Genomic DNA, 26758 nt, shown 5'->3' on the forward strand with positions numbered 1-26758 from the left:
GCAGGATTGGCGCACGACCCACATAACCCCCATACATAAGGGTGGCCGCAAAGTGGACGCAAGCAATTACCGGCCAATCAGTGTCACCTCTGCAGTCGGGAAGCTACTAGAAGCGATTGTTAACACTGCAATCCTGAAACACTTGACAACCAATAAACTATTCTCATCATGTCAGCATGGCTTTAGGTCTGGTCGGTCGGTTGAAACAAACTTGATTGATTCTTATAATTATATCACCAACCTTCTAGACCAGGGGTTCCCAGTCGACATCATACAACTCGATTTGGGAAAGGCGTTTGACAAAGTCTGCCATAAAAGACTTCAAATCAAGCTCCAAGCTATTGGGGTGAGTGGTGGTGTGGTTGAGTGGGTGATGCAGTTCTTAACAGATAGGAAACAGACGGTTAAAGTATTTGGCGAGGATGAAGGGATGTTTTTCTCCGAGGTGGCTGCTGTTGGAAATAGTGTCCCCCAGGGCACAGTTTTGGGTCCGACTTTATTTAATATATATATAAATGAAGTGCCAAAAAACCTAAACAGCAAAGTAAGCCTCTTCGATGATGACTCGAAACTTATCCATTATGCCGACACAGTGGAGAATATTAAGTCTATCCAACTGGACCTCGATACATTCACTCACTGGACTAATATTTGGAGGCTTGAATTCAACGCATCAAAATGCAAGACTCTCCTCCTTGGGAAGAAAAACCCACACACTCAGTACCATATGGATTGTAGGGATGGGTCCCAAAATGCCACTTCCAGCAGCCATGCGGAGAGAGATCTTGGTGTCCTGGTAGACGACGAATTGAAATTTCATATTCATGCACAAGCAACTATTGTGAAGGCTAATCAGACTCTTGGCTTAATCAAAAGAACGTTCACTAGCAGATCTCCAACTGTTGTGACCAAGCTATACAAGAGTCTAGTTTGACCAAGGCTAGAGTTTGGAATGTGTATCGCATGCCCAATCAATAAGACAGACCAAGCAGCTCTAGAATCAGTCCAGAGGAGGGCAACGAAATGTATTAGAGACCTCTATGATGTCCCTTATCCATCCCGTCTCCATAAGCTTTAACATATTGTTACAAACGAGGCAATGTGGTAACAGCAAACAAGCTTCTAAATGCTGAGGATACCATTCCTGGCCTTTTTCAACTGGACAATTCAAATAGAGCTCGTGGTCATTCTCAAAAGCTTTCCCGGAAATAAGCCAACACCAGACTAAGGAACAAATTCTTCTCAAATAGAGTTGTCAGCTTATGGAACTCACTTAGTGAAAAAACAGTAACCTCTACCAGCATGGATGCGTTCAAGTCATCAGTGGATAGGGAGTGGCTCAACAAACCGTGGTGCACCATTTGGGATGCCACAGATGATGATTAACTATCATCACTGAAGCTGGCGGACACAGGATTCGTCCTATCGCTAGCAAGTGCGATTTAAGGTAAATTTTAAGGTAAATTTGTTGGTCAATAATATGAACTGCTCACTATTCACCATTTGGGCTACATATTTGCATATTAGGGGAGGAGGCCCCTAGGGGAGACAGATTTTTGGAGAAATCCCCAAAAATATTGGGGACAGTAGAAGTACTGAACAGAAGGCAACTGATTAGTGATAAGCCAAAAGTTATGCAAGAGAGAGTTGATACTGAGCTCTCTGCTGTCATTCTTTGGGGACATCTGACAGTTTATAAGTGGCTACAGAATTCCTGTGTTGTTTTAAAATCTCTTTTCTATGAATAGGCAGCTCAGAAGCTAAGTGTAACTGGCACTTTGATGATAAATCACATCAGTCCAGTTTTCTGAAGAAAAAAAATCATCACTTTTTTCTTTTGTGCCCATTGGCATTGTTCACCCCTAGGCCTGGCCTATGCATAAATCCTGGCCTGACAATTAAAAAAACCTACAAATTAATTTAAACTTTCATTAGAACACTTTTTCAAATAAATGGTTGATAAGACCATCCATTAGGCTATCCAAAACTCTAAAGAAAGGGAGGGAAAGTTGAAGAGTGGAATAATCACAATGGTACTTATCTGTTAGCCAGTACACACTTGAGAACTTGGATGTACAGGTATGGGTTTGAAAAAACTGAGATGCTTGGGAGATAGATAGGATACATATAATTTGGACTTTACATTTGCACATTAGGGGGGTTGGGGTTAAAGTATAGCAGGGCTGCATGCAAAATGTAACCTAGCCAAAATATTTATTAAAATATAGCTACAATTTAGTTTTCTACTGAGTCAAAGCTAATTGTCTCCATATGCAAACAGCAATAAACTGGTTATTATGTGATTTTACAGATCTAAATTCCCAAGTGTATACTGGCTAACAGATGAGTACAATCACAACTTCTTAATGCTCAGAGTACCAAACTGTCTAGAACTAGATAAATTCTACCCAAAACTTTTGTATGAAATAATTTCTTGACCAGAGCAGCCATTAGGCTAGTTTTTTAAAGATAAATGTCATTTAGGATTCTAAAACAAGACACTTAATTTTTGAAAGATCCCATTATCTATGTAGAGACAAGATGAACACTAAGCTACTTGAAGCCATTTTTGTGCTTGTATATATATATATATATATATATATATATATATATATATATATATATATATATATATATATATATATATATATATATATATATATATATATATATATATATATATATATATATATATACATTCCCTATATATATTTAGGAATATAAATAAGACCATGAGTAGGATACATTTTGAGGGTAACAACTATTATAATGAAAAGGAGCATTAAGTAAGGGCAGCACTACTTTTATTGTTACCACTCTTGTCAAGTAGTGACAAGTTAGATTTCACTTTAGGGTCATTTAAGGGCTTCAGATTGGATTTGTGAAGGAAACAATCAATATATTTGGGAAGAGTATAAAAAGGTACTCAAGTAGTGTTTTTACTTTGTCCCTATGGATGTACTGTAACTGAAACACTACAGACAACTGGGTGAATAACAACACTAATCATGTGTGATTTAAGGTAAACATAGCCTATTGACTTATCCCTTAATGTGTGTCACATTTCACAATTACTTTGCTTTTTTGTTCTCTGTTCAAATTTTGCAACTAATGTAGTACTGATATAGCTAAGAAATAGACATACATTTAGAATCATATTTCATCATGAATCTAAATATATAACATTCATTTGTGCTGGAAATGATCTTCAGCCCCACTACCTTAATGTGCAAATATATACCTAGAAGTGTAAATATGCAATGAATTTTCCATTATTTTGACAAACCATTAGGCCTAAATCCTTTTAAGAAAAGAGTGATTTACAGAGAATTAAGTGTATATAAAAGTCTGGGTATATATTTATACATGGCGAGGGGAGGTTGCTAAGGTTCATTTCCAATGCAAGTGAATGGTATATTTGGTTCAGCATGGAATTTTGCTTCTAAAGGTATGTCTATGTCTTAGCTATCTTAATAGTACATTAATCAGGGAATTTATCAAATGTGATCTTATTTAAAAAGGCATGTTTTTACTATTATTTAGTGTTTGGTCTGGGAATTGTGGTTGCATATATTTTTTGTTGTGATTAATAACCAAAAGAAACGTAAATTATTTTATTAATAAAATGAGGTGGAGCAGAGATAAAAAAGGAGGACATCTGGTTCCAAGCCCCACTCAACTGTTGCTTGGTCTACTCTAGCTACACATTTTGTTTCTGCACCCTTTAAGTCACTCATAGTACATGGATTTCTTACTTTGGTAATATTCTAGCTGGTCAGCTGCATGAAATAGCAATATTAAAGCCTAAAACAAGCAGAAATGAAGTAATAAAATGAATTAAACTCAAACAGCCTAGAAATTACTACAACTGAATAAACAAACAGAAATTAGAACTCATCATTAGGTCAAAATTGAAACAACCAGAAAATACCACAACTAAGTATTGGATTACTCCCCCCTCAAACCCTCTGAACACTAGAGTGTCAGTTTCCTATATGGTTAAATGAAAATGATTTTTTTTGGGGGGGGGGGTATAGGTTTTTTTTAATGTCAATAAAGTAAATTGGAGCTAGTCTATTCTTCTTTTTATTATAGTTTTACCATTGAAACTCAACAGATTTTTTTTACAGTAAAATATTTCAGAGCAGCTTTTTGGTAACTCCAAATGCTATTGTGTTACACAAATGAAATTTTAAGGAATAGATGTACAAGCAAAACTAGGGTTAGGGAAGGCATTTGGAAGCCCATACCTTTATATTTTCTTAATTCTAAAGTATGAAGATGCTTTAAATCTTTAAATGGTTCCCTCACACTGAAAAAAGAAATGGTAAAATTATATTTTATCTCCATTTCCAGAGAAAGGGGGTAAAATAATCTAGTTCTTACCTTATTATTTAGCTTTATGTTGGCAACATAAAGTTTGAAAGTTCATTTTTTTCAATAAATTTTGTTCTAAAAAATGATTACAAAATATTTGTTGAAAATTGTAAATGATTCATCCATAATGCAATAAAACTTGGAATTAACTAAGGGCTCTTATAAAAAAAATTAGTAAAGTTATGCTGACACGAAAGAATCTGAGGGGTCAGTATCACATGTGTGGAATAGATGGTGTTGGGCAAATCATTGGTTCCTCTCATGCTGAAAGAGACCTGGGTATACTTGTGGATAATGAATTGAAGTTTGACCAACATGCTCAGTCAATTGCCTCCAAAGCACTCCAGACTAAGCATGGGCACTGTTCTGTTTTTCTGAAGAAACAGAAAAAAATAAACAGGGCTTGAATAAAACAGAACAGAAACAGAACAGGTCAACAAAAAACAGAATACCTGTTTCTGTTTCTGATCTGTTTTTTGGCAAAAACAGAAAACAGTTGTTTTTGATCAAAAACAGCTGTTTAAACAGCTGTTTTTGATCAAAAACTACACTTGCCATGGGTAGTGCTTTTGTGTGGCGGTAACACTTTTGAGAAAACCTAGTACTCTTGGAGCATTTTTCCACAAAAAAGTGCAGTTTTTCTAATATAGGGACGAAAAATTGTCTGCGCCCTTAAATATCGCTATCATTTTTTCCTTTATGGTTATTTTACGTCCATTTTCCCATTCCAAAAATAGACTTTTATGTTTATAATACATATTAGTTATTCGAGACATTTGGGAAAAAAAAAATTTCAGTATGAAATTACGCAGTCAGCTCAAAGCCATTAGTATTTAAGCAGAGCATATAGTTGATTTGGGAGGAGAAAATTTTCCCCTCTAGACAATACTTCCCCCCTCCACTCTATCCTGACGTGTGGAAGTCATCTTAAACAAAAGTAAGAAAGAAGAAAAATGCACGGGAAAATGACACTTCTTACTGCCAATTAAAAAACTTTTTGTTATCTTACAGCTTAAGGCAGCCTTTTAAGAATAATTATTTCCAAGCCAATTTGTGTGAAAATTTTTCAAATCATACCCCTCAAATAAACCCCTATGCCTTCCCAAGGCCAGAACAAAATTTGCACTTTACTGAAAAAATATAAATGTTTTTACTTTTATAACTTTAATAAATCAAATAATATTAACATTTGATAACTAATTATTAGTAATATGTATATTAAACTGACAATGCACATTCATTTGTATTTTTTTATTAAAGTGCAAATTTTGTTCTGCCTTGGGAAGGAATCGGGGTTTTGCCCCCTACTTGTGTTAATTTCTACTTTTTTTTAGTTTGACGCGGTTATTTATTGTAATTTCTGTTCGTTTTGGGTTTCATTTATTTATCGATGCTGATTTGTGGTATTTTCACGCTTGGTAGATTATTTTTGATTTTTATTTTTGCTCATTTTTTGTTTAATGGAGTTCTTTACTTTTCTTTGAAAAATTTATATTGTGGAAAAAGTTTTTTAATTAATTTCTGTTCGTTTTATATTGACATAGTCTTTTCAGGGAAAAAGAAAATAATACTTTAAATCCTTTCTTTTTTTAAGACTTTATAGTTTGGCCTTCTATTTGTATGCTCGAGAAAAATTTTCAGCAATTTTTAACAACCTACACCCTTTTAAAAATCAGGACACAAATAGTACTGGTTGCTTTAGTTTCATACCTCCTCTAGTTGACCTGAAATGGAAAACTTGATACCATCCGCAAAAAAATCTGTTTACTTTCTTTGATAGCTTGGATATACTTATGCTATTTTGATTTGGTTAAATTTTAAGAGCAGAAGTAGCAACGAAAGTTTGAACATAATACCCTCAGTCGTTCTTGGGATACTGCTGAGATGCCTAATTGGGAATTGGCATTATCACAGTGCATTTTGATTTTATCTTAAGGCAACTTTTTGTTTATAAACATAATGGGAAAATGGGAGTGGGGGCGGGGGTGGGGGGGAGTGGAAGGGGGATTAGTTGCCCTCCAATCACTTTCGACTATTAAAAAGGGCATCAGACCTTTCTATTTTCAATCGAATGAGCCTTTTCGAAATTCCCACGACAACTCCTTCGATACGAAGTGCCCTGGTCTAAACAACAACAGGAACAAAAAATATTACATTATACCCACATTGATCTTTACTATAGAAATGTCAAGCCTTCCAATCACTTTCGACTATTAAAAAGGGCACTAGGCCTTTCGATTTCCAATCGAATGAGCCCTTTTTGAAACGACAACGCTCTCTATAAACACCTTATATGCAAACAGGGCATAAATTACAACCCTTACCGTAAGGTCTGTTAGGGTGGTTGTCATCCTCTAAGACCGAATTTCCAGAACTTTGAACTACGTTAAACAAAATAGCCATCTCAAATTTTGATTGTATGTGTTTGGGGAAATGTTGGGCGTGAGATAGGTGGTAGTCGCTCTGCAATAACTTTCAACAATTAAAAATGACTCTAGCCCTTTCAATTTCTAATCAAACGAGCCCTTTTGAAGTTTATACGACAACACTTTCAATAAAAACCTAATATTCCCCCACGGGATAACAGACGACCCGTCTCCCGAGGGCTGGGGGAGGAGGGGCTTATCCTCAAAGGCCTAATTTAAAGAACTTTCTACTATACTGAACAAAATGACTATCTGAAATTTTTGCTTGGATTTGTTTGGAGGAATGGTGGGCGTGAGAGGAAGTGGGGGGGGGGGGTTAGTTACCCTCCAAACACTTTCGACAATTAAAAAGGGCACAAGCCCACACAATTTCCAATTTAATGAGCCCCAATTGAAGTTTTACGACAACTCTATCTATAAAAACCTTATATGTCCTCAGGGCAGAACTTACAACCTTTGCCCTTGGGGCTCATCCTTAAATACATATTCTCCAGAGCTTTCAACTATGTTGAACAAAATGGCTATCTCTAAACTTTGATTGATTATTTTTGGGAAAATTGTGTGCTTAAGAGGGGGGTTAATTACTCTCCAATCACTTTCGACTATGAGAAAGGGTAATTTCTATTTCCAATCAGATGAGCCCATTTTGACATTTCTATAACAACTTTATATATAAACTTTATATGCCCCCAGACCATAACTTACAACCCGTACACTAAGGGCTATGAGAAGGTCATCATCCTAAAAGACCTAAATTCCAGAACGTGCAACTATGTTGAACTAAATGCTTGTCTCAAAATTATGATTGGATGTGCTTGTGAAAATGATGGGCATGAGATGGGTGTTAGTCGCTATCCAATCCCTTTCAACTATTAAAAAAGGCACTAGCCCTTTCAATTTTTAATTGAATGAGCCCTTTTGAAGTTTCTACAACAACGCTCAATAAAAACTTTATATACCCCCAGGATATAACTTGAAACCCTTGCCCTGAGGGCTATGGGGGGAATGGTTATAACTATTAAAGATCTAATTTTAAACACTGTCAACTACGTAGAACAAAATGGCTATCTAAAATTTTTGAATAGATGTGTTCTGCGACAAAGTGGGCGTGAGAGGGGGGTGAGTTGCCCTCAAATCACTTTCGACTATTAAAAAGGGAACTAGCCCTTTGAATTTCAAATCAAATGACCCATTTCTCAAGTTTCTACGACAAAGATTTCAATAAAAACCTTATATGCCCCCAGGGCATAACTTATAATCCTTGCCCTGAGGGCTGTGGGGGATTGTTCCCCTGAAAAAAGTACTTTCTGTGTTGACATCGACTACGCTGAAAATTACTATCTCAAACTTTTTTTTGGATGTGTTTGGGGGAAAGATAGGCGTGGGGGGGGGCTATTTGCCCTCCAATCACTTTTGACTATTAAAGAGGGCACTAGCCCCTTGAATATCAAATCGAATGAGCCTTTTTTTAGTTTTTACGACAACGCCTTCTATAAAAACCTTATATACCTCCAAGGCATAACTTAAAACCCTTGCCCTGAGGGTTATGGGAGAGTGTCCTCCTCATAAACGTATTTTCTATCTAGAAATCAACTACGCTGAACAAAATGGCTATCTCAAAATTTTGATTGGGTGTGTTTGGGGGAATGATGGGCGTGGGGGAGGGGCTAGTTGCTCTCCAATCACTTTCGACTATTAAAAAGAGCACTAGCCCTTTGAATTTCCGATTGTATGAGCCTGCTTTGAAGTTTCTACGGCAACGCCTTCTATAAAAAAACCTTATATGCCCCCAGGGCATAACTTAAAACCCTTGCCCTGAGGGCTGTGGGGGAGTATCCTCCTCAAAAACCTATTTTCTATCGGGAAATCAACTACGCTGAACAAAATGGTTATCTCAAAATTTTGGTTGGATGTGTTTGGGGGAATGATGGGCGTGGGGGGGGGGGCTAGTTGCCCTCCAATCACTTTCGACTATTAAAAAGGGCACTAGAACTCTCGATCTCCAATCAAAAGAGCCCCTTTTGAAGTTTCTACGACGACCCTTTCTATATGAAGTGCCGTGCTCTAAAGGAAACAAAATAATAAATGATACATTTTGCCAACATCGTTCTTATATGCCCTCAGGGCCTAACTTAAACCTCCCTCCCCCCCTAGGGTTGTGATACGAAGTGCCCGGGTATGGAGAAAAAAAAACATTGTGCCCACATCGTTCTTTACTATGACTAGAAATAAGGAATAGTCGTATGTCTACTCTTCTTATTCTATATTTCAATAATTCATTATCCTCTTTGTTACTTGCTATGCTATTGGGAGCTTTCTTTAGGGCAGCAGCCTGACTTGATATATATATTTTTTGAGTTGATTTGGGTTTGTTATTTACTTCACCAGCCGCATATACTTTATTTTTGTGCACATCAATTATATCTTTCCTTTTAAGATGGTATATAAATCTCAAGGTAGAGACTCCCTTAGCCTTTAGAGACGCTTTGCAGAAATTTCGCCTGATACTTTCTGTGATTCCTGTTTCAAATAAGATACCCAGAGAGATAGCTTAGAAGTTTTATTTGGAACATTCAAGTCGTCTTCAGAAGATTACATCATGCTTTTCTTAGCACAAAGGTTGATTTTAGGATTTTTTACAAAATTAGAAGCACCTTCCAGTAGCCTACTATTTTAAAAATTGCACCTCCACCCAAATATCTGACCTCTTTCACCTCATTGGCATAACTAGGGGGAAAGGGACCAATTGCCTCCTTAACTGTTTTGTTGGCAGAATAAGCCAAAGAATCTGTCTGCTTATAAAAGCAAAATGAAATATCCCAACTACGGTTTCATAACAACTTAGACCATTTGAAGCACAATATTAATTTTTACGGGAATTAGCTTGTCTGTAATTGGTATTTATGAGACAGATATATGAAATAATTCACCGCTTAGTGTTAATTTTTTGAATTTCTTTTGCTGTATGGTAAAAAATACTGTGTTCACTGGAAGATTGGTATCCTATTGAATGAGAGAAGAATATCAGCATTTTATAAGAATTTGTCCCTTCCAGAAAATCAGCTAGTTTCAACTCTAGACTTTTCCTTGAAAGGATTTCTATGGATTTTAGAGATGATTTTAGTAACATGAGAAAAAGTATATTTGGCTATCTTGTTACGTTGATGCAAAAAAGATTTGCCAGCAAAAACTTATATTTCTACTGGACAAGACTTCAATACATTTACATTACTCTCTGACTAAGCATTTAAGAGAATTTTACAAATTAATAATCAGTATTTATCATGTATAGGTCAGCACGGTAATCGTAGCAAATCAATGTTATTTAGCAGCATAAATTCCATAAAAAAAGTTAGATTAAAGTTCTTGTGGTTAAAGGTGCAAATTATTTCCCATGTAATGTAGGAGACACAGGCCCTACCCCTACCACTAGAACCAGTATATACAGTAATAAGTGATTTGTTTGTATCCTGCTTCTCCTGGACAGTAACTGTGCAACTTTCCTGCTTAATTGATGGAATAATAGCCTATACTGTAAGCAATACATCGTTTTAGTGGAATTAAACTGCACCTTTACCGTCTTAACATTCAGGGGCGCATCTAAAGTAAAATCTCCGGCGAGGCCTACTGTGACAAGGCCACCAATGAGCAAAATCTTGGGGGGACCCAATGTGACAAAGGTACCAATAATTGACAAAGTTGACAAATTTATTCTAAACAAAGGAGTGAAAAAAAAGTAAGGAATGAGGGTGCAGGAAAAAATCTTGGAGGGGGGAGCCGGGTCCTTCCTGAATTCACCACTGCTAACACTTCAATACCTACAATCATCTGACTCCTAGTCCCTAATTCTGCCTAGCTGAAACAATCAAGCAGCACTATTTGATACGCTTGACAGACTGAGTTCCATCATTTTACTTACGTTCCAATTCTAGAAATTGCATGAGGCATAACCACGCTTCTACACAATTTAAAATTATGTTTTAAAAATCATTTTCTAAGTTAAAAATTCTCAAATATCTCATTCTCGTATCACTTAAATAAAATCAGAAACAGAACAAAAAGAGGTAGGAAAAAAACAGAAACAGGACGAAATAGCTATTATAAAAATAGAAACAGAACAGAACAGGCAAATAAAAAACAGGTCATCTGTTTCTATTCTGTTTTCTGTTTTTTGCATGAACAGAACAGAAACAGGTACTTTAAAAACAGAACAGAAACAGAAAACAGTAACAGTGCCCATGCTTACTCCAGACCCTTTGAATTGTAAAAAGAACATTCCACAGTAGTTCACCAAAGCTGATGTCAAAGCTATACAAGGGACTTGTTTGGCCAAAACTGGAATTTGGTGTGTGCATGACAGCCCCATTAAATAAAGGCAACAAAAAAAAAAATTATAGAGTGTCCAAAGCAAGCAACTAAATCAATAGAGGATTGTTAAAGCCTGAACTACCCATCCCATCTAGAGCAGTTACAGATTTTTACCCTCTCCTATCAACGGAAGCGTGGGGATGTCATAATGATGTATAAAATGCTGCACACTCAGTGCTTGCAACAAAATATGCTTGAGCTTGACCAATCAACAAGAACTAGAGGACACACCATGACACTGTACTGCCAATTCCTGACTACAAAACAACTTCTTCCTAAATAAAGTTGTTGGGCTCTGGAACTCCATTAGCAAATGAGCAGTCTCAGCCGCTAGTGTGGAGGCCTTCAAGGGAGCTGTGGACAAAAATTGGTTGTCTAAGCCATGAATTCGAGAATGGGATTCAGCTGACGCATTGGCTCAACATCTTCACTAACCAGCACCTACAGGATAATTCCTTATTTGCTGGACATTGCAATTTAGGGTAAGGAAGAAATAAAAGTTGAACTGTTTTTTCCCTAGGCCTTGGCATTGCAACTTAAAGAAATTTTCCTTTTTTTCTAATTCCAATGCAAGAAAGTTCTCTCAGTATGCTAGTAGAAATTAACATTTTTTTACATTTTAGTACATTTTTTTTATTTACTAATGAACTGGTTTATGATGATTCTAAAGAAGTGAGCTAATCCTTAAAACTTTCAGCTCAATTTGTGTTGATTTGAGTAATTCAAACTTAACATTGTGTATTAATAATGGTAGTAATTATTATTCTTATCATTTAAATGATACTGCAATAACTCCAGCTGAAGTGCTTGAATTTAAATTTGAGCTTTATATTTCCCTAAATGCTTCTTTTTTCAGACATGATACCATAATTTAATTTACACAAAAACCTAATATCATAGCACATCTAATGTAGGTAAAAGTACATTGAGAAACCCAACAGCATTTGGATTCCTCATGGACAAAATCATTTACCTTTGTCTTACTGTTATTGAAGTTAAACTCAAACTGCTGTTGATAACTATTGTTTCAACTAAGAAATGCAGTAATATGACATAATGGTGCTATAATATATTATAGCAAGTGTAGATAGAATTCAAAATTTGTCCAACCTAAAAAAATATAAACTCTTAATGTAACCTTTATCTGAAGCATATAAACCCCAGCATAAAATCCTACACAACGATCACATAAACTTGAGTACAGCTTTTTATTGCTTGCCATCAGGAATGTCCATAACTACCAATAATTTTAGAATACCCCAATTTAGCTTATTCTTCATATCTCAAAGTGTTTGAGGGTGAGAAGAATCCTAGAGAATTGCTGGCAGTAATCTCAAGCCATCAAAAAGAAGCCACTTATGCAAACGAACTATAATTCAAAGGATCAGATGGACTAGTTACATTAAAAATGAGATATCCACAGTTATCAACGTTTATCAGTAATCCAATATTTGGACAGAATTATACAGCCACACATTGGACAGAACACACCAAACTCAGTTTGACTAGTAAGATTCAAGTCATTAACATAACAAAGAAATGATACAGCAGTGAATCCCAAAAAGCAAGAACTATGTGTACCAGCCAAAACATTGTTAATGAAATCATTAAAGATTTAAGGAAAGAGAACTCTCCCTCTGTCTAACCCTACCCTTAACTGGTATGAACCAAGTTGACAAAGGGCATAACAAGTTTGAGCATGTCAATTATTTATGAATGCTGTAGATGTATCAAAGAAAAATTAAATCTGTAATTATTCTGAGTAGCTTCCTTAATATGCTTAATGAAAACATGGTGAAGCATGCTGACACCACATAACACATTGATTAGTCTCATAATTAACAAATTCCTTAGTTGATGTGAGTAACACGTATTCAAATAAATTAGACAGCATACAAGCAGCAGTAATCAGCATTTACTAATTACGTGAATTTAGATCTTTTCTGTTCTTTAGTACTGAAGTAAGACTTCCACATAAAAGTGAATCAGAGACAATATTTCAGTACCCATAGATCAAACTTTGAAAAGATGATACTTATAAGCTGATTTTGTTTTCAGCTTAATGCAAAAAATTAGCCCATTAACAGGTCTACTAGAAGTAATGCTCATCTTTTACCAAAACATGTCTTGGTTCTTCACTTTCTCAAGTTGGAGATCCAAAAACTCCTAAGAGTGGTAAGTCACATGTTAGTCAATTGAACAGTTATTGCTTCAGTTTCTATAATTGATGAAGTAATATTCCTGAACAATTTAGCCCACTGACGAGTAGCCATGAACAGCCATAGGATTCAGTTTTGCTAATTAGACCTTGTAACTTATCACAAGACTTGGCAAATCTGGAGAACAACTGTACCAATTTTTATCATGTCAAAGATCAGCATTAGTTTCTGTTATGTCACCTAGTAATGCAGCTAGAGGAGTCTTAGATGAGTTGCAGAACACCAGGGATAAATCAGCAAGGATCTGTCTTATATACCATTTAAGGTGATACAGGGTCATGAATATAAGTGGCTGAAGTGGATCCATTAATTTTTTTTTTAAATTTTGTGAAACCAGTAAACAGTTTTAAACCTAACTCGCAGTGATTATTATAATAGCGTTTCAATGAAATTTGAGAACAACAAAACTCTTTTTGATTGGGTTCAGTACTGCTAAGAAAAGAAAATTTTTATTTTTATCTATTCAGGCTTCAAAAATAGCTTAGCTAGTGTACATTTTTATGTTATATATATATATATATATATATATATATATATATATATATATATATATATATATATATATATATATATATATATATATATATATATATATATATATATATATATATATATATATATATATATATATATATATATATATATATATAATTTTATTATGTTATATATACATTTAGTTTCAGGTATGGCTTGATTCAAAATTCCCAAGTACTTTAAAAATGTCAAGTCCTGCATACATTAGTGATTGACTTTTTGCTTTTTTTCAGAGGCCAATGAAGAAAAACAATAGAAACAAGAAAAATGATGAGAATACCGGTGAGTACTGTCAAAACAAAGAAGTTAAAAAGCCAGAAACATTACCCAATGACTCACCATTAAAACGAAGTGTGCCATGCCTAAATTTGAATGGCCTGAGTAACAGCCCAAAACGCTCAAAAGAAGCTACTGCATCATCAGTATACTGCCCAATGTGTAGCTTTTTTAGTGCTGAACCAGATATAGTGGAACAGCATATCAACATCTTCCATTTTGAAAGTCCAGAGATTGTTATTCAAGACTCTGACTCAGAACCAATTTTAACTTGTCCTATATGTGAAAAATCATTTGAAAACGTTGCGTTGCTTCAGTTACATGTTGATAGTGACCATTCTAGTTTTTTTTCTGACTCAATTGAACAAATTAATGTGTGTCCAGTGTGTCAGCTAAATCATTTTAGTGATTCTGATCAGCTAGCAGTGCATGTAGAGCAGCATTTTTCCAACGTTTCCCCATGTACTCCTGTTACACCTGGCAATGTTGATTACTTTTTAGCTAAGGAATTCCAGATTTATGAAAGAGAGAAACAATATGAAAGGGAGAGAAAAGAATTTCATGCACTCCAAAATCAATATGGTATGGATAACAAAGGGAATTACAAGATTCAAAGTGAAAATAATATGGCAAAAGCAGTTGAATTAGGTGCAATGTCAGTTGCAGAATACCAAGAAATGAAAGTGACCATAGGCCTGTCTGAAAGACTTGGGATAGATGACGGACATTCTTGTACTAAAAGAATATGTTTTGTGATAAATTCCTTTAATGAAAAAGCAAAAAACAATTCAACATGGGTAACATATCTTGCAAACGAAACTAGTCATTTTGCAACAACCTATGGAGATACAGGCTGGGGCTGTGGCTATAGAAATATTCAAATGTTGTTAACGTGTCTTGTGAATAATCCTGATTATAAAAGCTGTGTTGAAGGGCTATGTCAAGTGTCTAGGCAAGACAGTCAAGAGAATTGGCTTTTCTCATCTAACCATGAAGGAATTGATATCCCCTCAGTATCAAGAATACAGTCATTTATTGAAAAAGCTTGGAAGGCAGGTTTTGATTTGCCAGGTAATTGAGCATTTATTCAAGGTATATGAAATAATATCCAATCAGAGTTGCCACTGAGAACTAAATTATCTTAAATCGCACTTGCTAGCGATATGGACGAGTCAGGTGTACGCCAGTTAGTGATAATAGGGCTGCGGGACATCTGATAAAACATCCTAAGGTTCATTTACAAATATCTCCAGGTTTGAAAAAAAAATGAAATCCTCAAAAATTGAAAAATATGTTATAGAGTGGCAGCTCTGTGCAGTAGTATGTTGCTTATTCAAAGAGTTCCAAGTAAATACTTCATTACCTGCTCAAATGACTAACTTAGAAAATTCTATGCACTACAAATATATGGTACAAAAAATTAAAGCCTTTTCATTCAGCTGTAATTAACTGTAATTATTATTTTGTTGGATAGGTCTTTGTAACAGGTTTATTAACACTTGTTGAATATATGGTATATGCTCCCTGTAAAGCATGCCATTTTGCAACAATCTTCCACTAAAAAGACAAGATACTTATGTAATCGAATTCACTAGTTTGACATCTAACCTTTCACTGAGCCAGATATGCTTTATCTTCAAGAATAATGTAAGTTACTGATTCAGTAGAAGTATATTTGTTATTTTTGTATGTTGTTGCAACCTTTTTAATGTACCCTATTTTTCAATTTAAACAAAACTGCAAAGTAAATTCCAAAAACTTTGTTCAATAAATTAATTTCATAAAGGAGAAAGCTGAATCTCAGCTACAACATTATGGAAAAAGTGTTTATCTTATGTTGAAAAATTAGAATGATAGAATCACAGAAAAATAAGATAGGATGAACTGGGGTAAGTGCAACACAGGGGTTCTTCTTCTTTCTTCTTCTTCTATTTAACAGCAGGCGGGCTTTTCAGTAACACTATTTAGCTCTTTTCCTTTTGCTTCACTCTGTGGGCTACAGAGCTACTGGCTTGATTGCCTCATATTTATTAGATATATTCAGATATCTTTCAGCAGATCTTTCGACTCTAGGAGTTCAAATATAAGATGATAGATGTCGATTTCTGTGCTCTGTGTGCAGGTATAGTTGGCTAGGCTCTTGACTGATAGTGGGATTTTGTGGTGTTTGAAGTATTCTAACAGTTTAGAAAGCAAGGTATGTTGTGCAGACGTCAGCATATTACATTCAAATAGGCAATGGTCAATTGTTTCGTTATTCATATTACAATGCCTGCAAAGAGGGGACAGGGGAATTGAACCACTTGAATTAGAAATCTTATATGAGAATGCAAGGAAATTTAGTCCATTTGTTCCAGAACGAATTCTATGATAAATTTTAGAAAGATGCTTATTGGGAAAGGGGGAAAGGATAGGATTAATCTTATTAAAATTAATATCTGATAGCCTCCATCGGTAAATATCTCTAATTGGGATTGGTCTCCCACTTGGCTGGTCAATATTTATAGCATTTTTTGCTATTTCATCCACCTGATGATTACCACTTATGCCAGAGTGGCTAGGAATATACTGAAAGTAAGTCTTTACGCCACTTGAAGCAAGATTATCAATAATACTGAGACAATGATAAGTGTCAATGTCTAACTTATATTGAGGAGCTGAGGCCAGCAACTCAAGGCTTGATAAAGAGTCGGAATAGATGATAATATTATTCAATTTTTCAATCAAAGATTGTTTTTGCTTAAGGTTTTCTAATGCCATGATTATGGCATTTAACTCAGCAGACATTATAGATAAATTATTAAATAATCTCTCGCCCATTGCAATTTTCAGGTGAGGAAGGAAAACACCACTTGCAACCTTCTCATTCATTTTTGACCCATCAACAAACATTTGGAAGTGATTTTTAGAGGTAATTGTATTAAGTTCTGCAAATTTTTTCTGAACAAAAGCAATGGGGGTTAAATCTTTATTCCATTTTGAAAATTCAGTATTTATTATGGGAAATGACCAATTCCATGGAGGGGATTGGGGGAAAGTAGGTGCAATAGACTTTGCTGGTACAGGGAACTTCTTTTGAATATTGGCATACTCATCTGCAATACCTCTATACATGGCTGGATTTCTTAACCAATTATGTAATGTGTGTGAGCTATTTGATTCAATTTTTGTAAGATGTTTTATCAAGAGAAAGCTACGTCTATCCCTTATTGTTGTTAATCCACTCTCCATAAGCAGAAACTTGGTGCTTGTGGGTTTCCTAAGACCAAATATGAGACGTACTATATCATTTTGTGTTGTTTCAATTTTTTGCATCTGGGTCTTTGCACATGCACCATATACAATGAGCCCATAGTCAATATGGGGTCTTATATGTGATTTATAAAACTGGAGTAAGGTTTTCTCCTTACAACCCCAGGGTGTGGAAAGAAGTCTTTTAAGTATATTTGCTTTTCTATAGCATTTTTTTATTGTGTTTGAAATGTGGAGGTGGAAATTAAGTTTTTGGTCAAGCATGAGACCTAGGTAATTAATATTATTATCTTCTGGAATAGTTGTTTTATTTAGAGTTAGTTTTGCATTAACATGGTTTCGCTTCCTGTGAAATTGTATTATTTTTGACTTGTTGGGTGCAATGGGTAAATCTGAATGTTGAGAGAATTTTTTCAAACTGGAAAAGTGACTTTTTCAGATTTGACTGTGCTATCTGAAAGGTGTTGCCAGATGACCATAGCACCAGATCATCAGCATATTGTAGATTCGTGTGGGGTAGGTTCATGTCCCAGAGATATAGGGCAAATAGGAGGCATCTGAGGACTGCTCACTGAGGTAGGCCTTTTGATATTGTCTTTTGGGGTGAAGAGGCTGAACCAACACAAACAATGAAACTTCGCACTTCTATGAAGGATTTAATAAAGGATACTAGCTTGGGAGGTACTCCAAGGTTTGCAAGTTTATTTAAAAGGATTTGGTGGTTCACATTGTCATATGCTCCTTCAAAATCAAGGAAAGCTGCCTCTAGGATATTATTTTTTGAGAAAGATTCATTTATTGCATATGTTAGCAAAATGAAAGCATCTGCTGAGGAGTGGTATTTCCTGAATCCAGTTTGAGTGTGTGGGATCATGTTATTTTTCTCAACAAACCAGAGGAGTCTGTGATAAATCATTTTCTCCATTATTTTCCCCATCACAGGTGTAATCATTATGGGCCTATAAGACTCAGGGTTATCTTTTGGTTTATTTTTCCTTAGGATTGGTAGGAGGGACGAACATTTCCATATATTGGGGAACCTAGACGATGCCCAAGCGTGATTATAACAATTTAGCAGTTCTTGTTTGTATGAAGGTGTGAGATTCTTTATCCATGTAGGGTGTATATTGTCATAGCTGCTGCTAGTTTTGGACCTAATATGATGTATTGCATTATTCAATTCCTGGATTGAAAAAGGATTAGTTATGTACTCGGATCCTGGGCGTGGTTGGTAACTAGGGTTCATAGGAATTGTGGACAGATTGCTTTGATTGTTTGATGTTAGCTTATTAACAAAAAGAGTTGCAAATAGGTTAGCCTTTTCAATATCATTGTCATAATGGGTATTTATATGTATAAGCTCATACAGGAGTGGGTTGGGAGAAGTCTTTTTCCCACATATGTGGCTTATGACTTTATGTATAATTGGCTCATGCGTTTCTCTGGAGAGATTATTTCCAAAATTATTCCAGTATTTATATTTAGAATCTATTATAGTTTGTTTTTAGATTAGATCCTGCTTGTAATTTTTTTGAATATGTAGTAGGTGATGGTTTTTTTATGAATTGTGTCATAGCTGCCTTTTTTATCTTCCATTTATTTAGGCACTCATTTGTCCACCATGCTTTAGGAATTTGTTTAGGGAATGTTTTCTTAGGTGTTGTCCTGGGGATAGCAGGATTAGCTGTATTTATTAGTAAAGATGTCAAGGCTTCAGCATGTGTGTCAACTGTTGTTTTAGAAATGCATGAACTTTGGGCGAAACTTGTAATTTCATCATTTAGCTTATTTTGGAAAATAGACCAATTTACTTTAGTGTTGATATAATTGGAGGTATGAGATGAAGTTTCAGCAGGTTCATTTAGGGAGCAAACTATAGCAAAGTGGTCTGTACACAGACTATCAATTTTATTTATGTAAATTTTGTTAAAAAAATTTAAAGACACAATTTGTAGGTCAATTGTGGAGAATTTGGCACTGTTGGGGTTAAAATATGTATCTAGGTTTGGAGGGGTAGCAACAGCTAATTCATTATTATTTGAAGTCATATGCTCAATAAATTTACCAGCTTTATTTGCTGGTTTATTCCCCCACAAAAGGCTGTGGGCATTGAAATCACCACAAATAATGATGTTTTTTAACATATTAGAATTATTTATATAATTAAAGAGATCCTTGGCATCTGAAGTTTGGCCATTAGGGTTATAAAAGCTTATTATGTAGGTTTTTAAATTATTCAGCCAAACACTTATACCAATTACATCAACGTCATTTTCAAAATCTGGAAAATTGATGCCACAAAATTTTATATTATTATTAACTAATAAAGCTACACCACCTCCTTTTCTCTCTGAAGATCTATCCTTTCTCAGGATAGTGTATCCCAGAGACTTAATTTGTTGATTTTGGGTTAAATGAGTTTCCTGGAGGCAAGCAATATTAATGGAATTATTATTCATAAATGATATTAGTTCATTTAGCTTATTTTCTGTGAGTGATCTTACATTCCATTGGAGTATTGATAAATGTTGTGTTGTTGATTTATTCTTCATATGACTGTGTATCAATGTTCAGCTTTGTTAAAAGTAAAGCAAGATCTTTTTTTGCTTGAATGAGCATATCATCTGGGATGTAGATTTTTGCCAATTCTGCAATAATTTTTTTTTTGTGTAGTTTATGTATGTTCATTGCCTGAAATGCATTACAGTTTAGAATGAATAATAAAATATTTGGGGATTGCATTTTTGGTAGTGCATCCTGTTTGGTGGTTAAGGGATTGATTCCTGGTAGTGTTTCTGGTTTGTTTCTTCTTGGGAGGGAGGGCCAGGCTGGCCTCATCTCACTGGAAAACAAGGCTTGCTGGCGTGGTGATTCCTTCTGCTCGGGATTTGAGCTAGGGGGCTTAGAAGATGTTGTTTTATATGGGGTGCTTGATGCATTTGGGGCATTTGACTTGGGGGTTTGGTTGGTTTCATTACAGGCTTTATTCGGTATTGTTGGGCAGCATTTGCTTCCATTGCTGCAAAGGGGTATGGGATGGCCTTCTCTGTTGATATTTGGAGTGTTAGAGCTCTTTTCTTGTATTTTCTTGCATAATGATTTATTTGTAGATTCATGAGGGCCTTTGCAATTGATGCATGTAGGCTGAGTGTTGTTGCAAGTTGTCAGTTCTTTAGGATGGAAAGATTTACAATTACTACACTCTTGGAGAATTTCATTGCATTTGTTTGTCGTGTGTCCCAGTTTGAAACACTTCTGACACTGAATAGGCTTAGGTTTGTATTCCTTGTGTGGTTTGATTTGCCCAAATAGGAATAATTTTTCTGGGATATCAATTTTATCATTTAGTGTGAATAAGAAGGATCTACTAGTTTTTAGGCCAGTAGAGTTAGGTTTTCCAAGTTGGGTAACATCCTCAACTGGGATTGTGTTTCCAGCCCTATCTGAGAGGCCTTCTTTTAACTCCTGAGTAGATATCTCTGGGGGAACATTGTAAACTACAATTTTTGTTGGTGATTGTTTTGGGTTCCAATTAGATTCAATAATTGGGGTATTCAGAAGGGATTTAAGGTTAATTATTGTATCTGCTGATTTCTGATCTTCTACAGCTATAAGCAGAGATCCATCACGGTTAATGTTAAGAGAGAACATTGATTTTAGCAATTTAAAAATTGCAACTCTTATTGCAGTGATCATTTTTATTTCAAAGGGGGTAGTGGGAGTAATTTTAAGGTCAATTCGTAAGTTTTTGGAGGGAGGATCTTGGGCAGGGAGAGGGGAAATGCTTTTAATTGGGGAGATTTTTTTCCTTTTTTAGAGCTTCTAGAGAGGACCTCTTGAAACCCATTATCATCATTTATGGTTGCATTAGGACCTACAGTTATCATTGTCTTATTCTCCGAATCGGAGCCATCATTAGAACTTTCAGATAATGTGCTTGACCAGCCAGGATGGGTATCTTTCACTATGGAATTTGATTTGGGATCTGGGGGGACGTTTTTTTTGGAGGACTTCTGAACATTGCCTATTGGAAAAAGCTTTAAACACAAATATAAAACTAAAATAAGAAGGGAAAATAGATGATATCAAACCGTCTGCACTATACTATGGGAAGGATAAACACCACAGTATAGCCCTGAGGATGACTTGAGCAGGATATGTTTGGTACAACTACTGATTAGAAGCGATAATAATCAAGAAAATATATTTCGATTTTCTTGTACGGTTGCTGTTTTCTTGTACGCTGAAAGTGGAAGTGGGGTTACTCCAACAGGGGTGTAACTCCAACACCCCTGTCTTATCTTCTTCTTCTTCTTCTAATTCACAGCAGGCGGGCTATTCAGTTGGTACTATTTAGCCCTCTTCTTTTTGCTTCACTCTGTGGGCTACAGAGCTACTGTCTTGGTTGTCTCTTATTTATTAGATATTCTCAGATATCTTTCAGTAGATCTTTTGACTCAAGGAGTTCAAATATAAGATGATAGATATCGATTTCTGTGCTCTGTGTGCAGGTATGGCTCTTATATGGCTCAGTGATCAATCAATCTTCTTCTTCTTCTATTTAACAGCAGGCAGGTTTTTCAGTAGTACTATTTAGCCCTTTTCCTTTTGCTTTGCTCTGTGGTCTACAGGGCTACTGGCTTGATTGCCTCATATTTATTAGATATTTTCATATATCTTTCAGTTGATATTTCGACTCTAGGAGTTCAATTATGAGATGGTAGATGTCGATTTCTATGCTCTGTGTGCAGGTATAGTTGGCTAGGCTCTTGGCTGATAGTGAGATTTTGTGGTGTTTGAAGCATTTTAACACTTTACAAAGCAAGGTATGTTGGGCAGACGTCAGCATATTACATTCAAATAGGCAATTGGTCAATTGTTTCATTATTCATATTACAATGCCTGCAAAGAGGGGACAGGGGAAATGAACCACTTGAATTAGAAAACTTATACGAGAATGCAAGAAAATTTAGTCCATTTCTTCCAGAACGAATTCTATGGTAAATTTTAGAAAAATACTTATTGGGAAAGGGGGAAAGGATAGGATTATTCTTTTTAAAATTAATATCTGATAGCCTCCATTGGTAAACATCTCTAATTGGGATTGGTCTCCCACTTGGCTGGTCAATATTTATAGCATTTTTTGCTATTTCATCAACCTGATGATTACAACTTATCCCAGAGCGGCTAGGAATACACTGAAAATAAGTTCTTATGCCACTTGAAGCAAGTTTATCTATAATACTGAGACAATGATAAGTGTCAAAGTCCAACTTATACTGAGAAGCTGAGGCCAGCAACTCAAGGATTGATAAAGAGTCAGAGTATCCAAGTAATATAAAGTATTTGCTCTCAAATAATAAAAGATATTTAGATGACCTTCTGGTGATAAATTGTTCAAATTTTGTAGAGATTGCAAGTAAAAATATATTCACCAGAGTTAAAGCTGGAATCTAGTAATGAAAATGGACAATATGATCATTTTCGAGATTTAGAGATTATTGTGATACCTAATAATACAATAAATTTTAAAATATATAATAAAAGAGACGATTTTTATTTTGAAATATTTAATTTTTCATTTCCAAAAAGTAATATTCATTCAAATATAACATATTCATCGTATTTTTCCCAACTATTTAGATATGCAAGAATTTATACTAATTACATCGATTTTAGAAACAGATGTATGTTACTTAGCAAGAAGCTAATCGTAAGAGGTTTTTCCGCCAATAAACTTGCTTGGCAATTTAAAAAGCTTTGTTTTAAGTATAATCAGCTTTTACATAAGTATAATAAAAGTTATCAAGATATCTTGAATGATATTCTACGGTGGCTGGTTGATGGAACAGGTTTATCTTCCTGCTTGTTGAGGGTTTTATTGCGACATTTGTGGTAAAGAGTAGGGTGGAATGCTCTGAATTTAATTCTTAGAATGTGAATGAAAGTGAAATTGTTCCGGGTGGAGGACTAGTGTTATTTATTTGTTTGTATTTAAATCGGTTGAAGTTCGGCTCTCAGTGTTATTTGAAGGTTGGTCAAGAATGTTTGAAAAATTTTTTCTGGGGTTTATATTTTTAATTCTTGGATTTTTCGGATTTTTTTTATGTTTATTTCATTGGTGGCACTGTATAGGGGTACGCCAGATTATTGCATGGCGCCCTCAAATTGCCTGGGTAATGAAATTTAAGCGCCGAAACCCATTTAGGCAATGAGTTTTCATCTGACGAGCCCCGATATATGGTGATCACCTTGGGAATATAATGTTTTTGTAGATTTAAGGTGCTATAGCTTGGTTTTGGAACATTGACGTATGCTTATTGATGCTGATTTTGCTCTATTTTGGACTTGAGTTTCGGATTGTCGGATTGGTTATACTGTCTTGTCCTGGGGAACTGGATGGGTGAGTAGGGTTTAGACCTTGTTCAAGTGCTCATTTAGCTCAGTTACTAAAGTAGGAAGACAGTTTTTTTTTTTTTTTTTTTTTTTTTTTTTTTTTTTTTTTGCCAGGTGATTACCGTAATACACTATAATATTATTTGAATTTGCAATCAAACGTTGGTTTTCCTTAAGGTGTTCTAATGCCATGATTATGGCATTTAACTGATCAGACATTAAGATACATTATTACATAATCTCTCGCCCATTGCAATTTTCAGGTGAGGAAGGAATACAGCACTTGCTACCTTCTCATTCATTTTGACCCATCAACAAATATTTGGAAGTGGTTTTTATAAGTAATTGTATAAAGTTCAGCAAATTTTTTCTGGACAAAAGCAATGGGGGTTAGATCTTTATTCCACTTTGAGAAATCAGTATTTATTATGACTTAATAGACTTAATACTACAATCAACTGTAGTAAATTACAATACTTCAGCTTCTTCATTTGGCTTGGTACTTGGCAACAGTTTTCATTATTGCCGCCATTTTCAATTCCTTTTGTAGTGAAGGAATTTTGAGGAGGGTATCTTTGCTGGCCACATGTTTGGTAGTAATTTTTAATTTATAGTTTAGAAAAATTGAGAGAGGATAGAATTATTCTAAACAGCTGAAGAGATAATAGGATAGTAGAAGTATTTACTGTAATTATTAGCGTTTTATTCTCATGGAAGTCAGGAGATACAAGAGGTGTCAGACTCACCCCAGAAAGCTCCTTCCTTTGCGGTAACTCTGACAAGTCGGACTTAACCTATATGGGATAAATTTCGACACCAGGGGCAGAATTTACCCTGTGTGTACGAGTGGCTAGTCTCTTGCAGGTCTAGCCTGGATTTCAGTGAAGCATATTTCTCAACTATTCATAATGTTAACAAATCTTAATCCCAATGGTGGTTCTGCTATAAACTGTAAGCTTTACTATTATTACTGTATCAAATTGTTATCATATCCAAAAACCTAATAGTAAACAACTAGAAAATATTACAATAAATATAAACTAAGTGAATAATCAAGCAAGGTGTACCAAACATATGAACAAGGTGAAGAATTTTGGTCCCAGCCCACTTCTGATATCTTAGAATCTACATGTTTTCCCTGTCATTTTACTATTTTCACCAATGTTTTGAGCTTTTCTCAAATATATGTGATTCAAGTGAGAAGCCGCCACCACTGGTAGTCTTCTTAGGAAAAAACGTTTTGAGTTGATGGCTAACCATTAAAGACCATCCATATGCATGTAATTTAGTTACTAAGAAAGGATGAATTACAGCAGACCTTTTCTGTAACTGGTTTAGAGAGGTTTTCTTGCCTCAGGTAAAAGAAAAGGCACTTCTTATTCTTGACAGCAATGACTCCCGTTTATCCTTTGCTCTTGTGGAGCTCGCCTCAGAAAAGAATGTTACCATCCTCAAGTTGCCAGCCCATGCATCCCATGTTCTGCAGCCCCTTTACAGGGTTATTTACAAAGGGCTGAAATCATCCTATGAGCAGAAGCTTGTGAACTAGCAAACCATAGTTAAACCATGATTATGTTACCCTGCCCTTCCATTAAAAATGAAAAAGAGTAACACCAACATGAATGGGCAAATAACTTCCATAAATGATAGTGGAACTAAGATACAAATAGATTCGGATATTTTGTATAACATCTACTTCTATTGGAAATCAAAATTTAGATAAATAAAAAGGACCAGAAAACCCATAATTTAAGCATTAGAAAAAAAAATTTAATAGCAAACTATCTCTTGCATCTAAAGAAACAGACTTGTTTAGCTTTGAACTTCAAAAACCAGAATGGTATATTAAATCAAACATGGCATAAATGAATTGCCTTCTGTTACAAGCATATATTCACACTGTGTAGTTGTATGTGATGAGAAGCATTTTTCATGCTTTTTACAACATTTAGCTATTAAGACTTGTTTGTTTAGGCATGATTGTTTCTCTCTTTTTTTATGTTGTCTAAATTGTTGTCATCTTTTTGTAATCTACCTTTTTCTGTTTCCATTGATAAAATAAATTTTGATGTAAATTCAAAATATGTGGTAACTATTCAGTTGTAGTTCCTTTGACCCATAATCAAAAGTTGATTACCCATGTTTTCATCAATTTTAAGTAGTTTTTTATCTTTATTTCTTACAGAGTAGAGACACCCAGCATTACTAAAAATATTTTAACAAAAGGAAATCCAAATAAAATATGCAAGAATAATAATAATAAAAGGTTATTTTGCTTTTGATTGGTGCATTTAAGTCATTTGATTGATTGATTGATGTAATGCATAAGGGCCTGTGTGTGAGAGGATTTCTTGTAAGGGTAGGGTGTTAATAGGAAAGCCCTCTCCCCTCTGTGCAAACAAGGTATTTTGTTGATATCCCCCCAAAAACTAATGTTAGCAACACTTCCAAGAATAAACCAGTTTGTTGTGGTTAGTTTATTTTTTATTTCAGGTCCAACAAATTTAAATTGCCAAAATCCACACAGTCATATATGATAATGAAAGAGTACTTGAGATAACCAACTACACAAAGAAACAAATACTACTACTACTGATAACAACTCATTGCAGCACCAAGCCGCCTAAGGTCAACACAGTTGCGCCTGCTCCTCCATCTCAATCTGTTTAAAGTTTCTCTCTTTACCCCCTTGCAGAAGTTCCCAATTTCCTTTAAATGCTTTCTTACGAACTGTTTCAACCCCATTCGGGGACGACCTGGTTTTCATTTGGTCTTAACAGGATAGCCAAAAAGGACAATCTTTCATTCTACAGCTACAAAACTTGTCCTAGCCATCTCAACCCCCTACCATTATAGCCCTAGAAAAGATGGAACCACTTTTTTTGTATATCTTGGTATTTGAAATATGGT

General features: G+C 35.1%; 1 protein-coding gene across 1 annotated transcript in view; it reads left to right on the plus strand.

The window, feature by feature from the left end:
- LOC148954063 (zinc finger-containing ubiquitin peptidase 1-like) overlaps positions 1–26758 on the plus strand; it is a 57832-nt gene that overhangs the window by 11969 nt on the left and 19105 nt on the right. Inside the window, exon 2 of the mRNA XM_089085777.1 lies at positions 14158–15271. Coding sequence (XP_088941903.1) covers positions 14158–15271 — 1114 coding nt within the window. The remainder of the gene's footprint in view (positions 1–14157; positions 15272–26758) is intronic.

Source organism: Artemia sp. Qi Xiang Cuo, chromosome 3, assembly GCF_049724085.1.
Source record: "Artemia sp. Qi Xiang Cuo chromosome 3, ASM4972408v1, whole genome shotgun sequence".
Lineage (NCBI taxonomy): Eukaryota > Metazoa > Arthropoda > Branchiopoda > Anostraca > Artemiidae > Artemia > Artemia sp. Qi Xiang Cuo.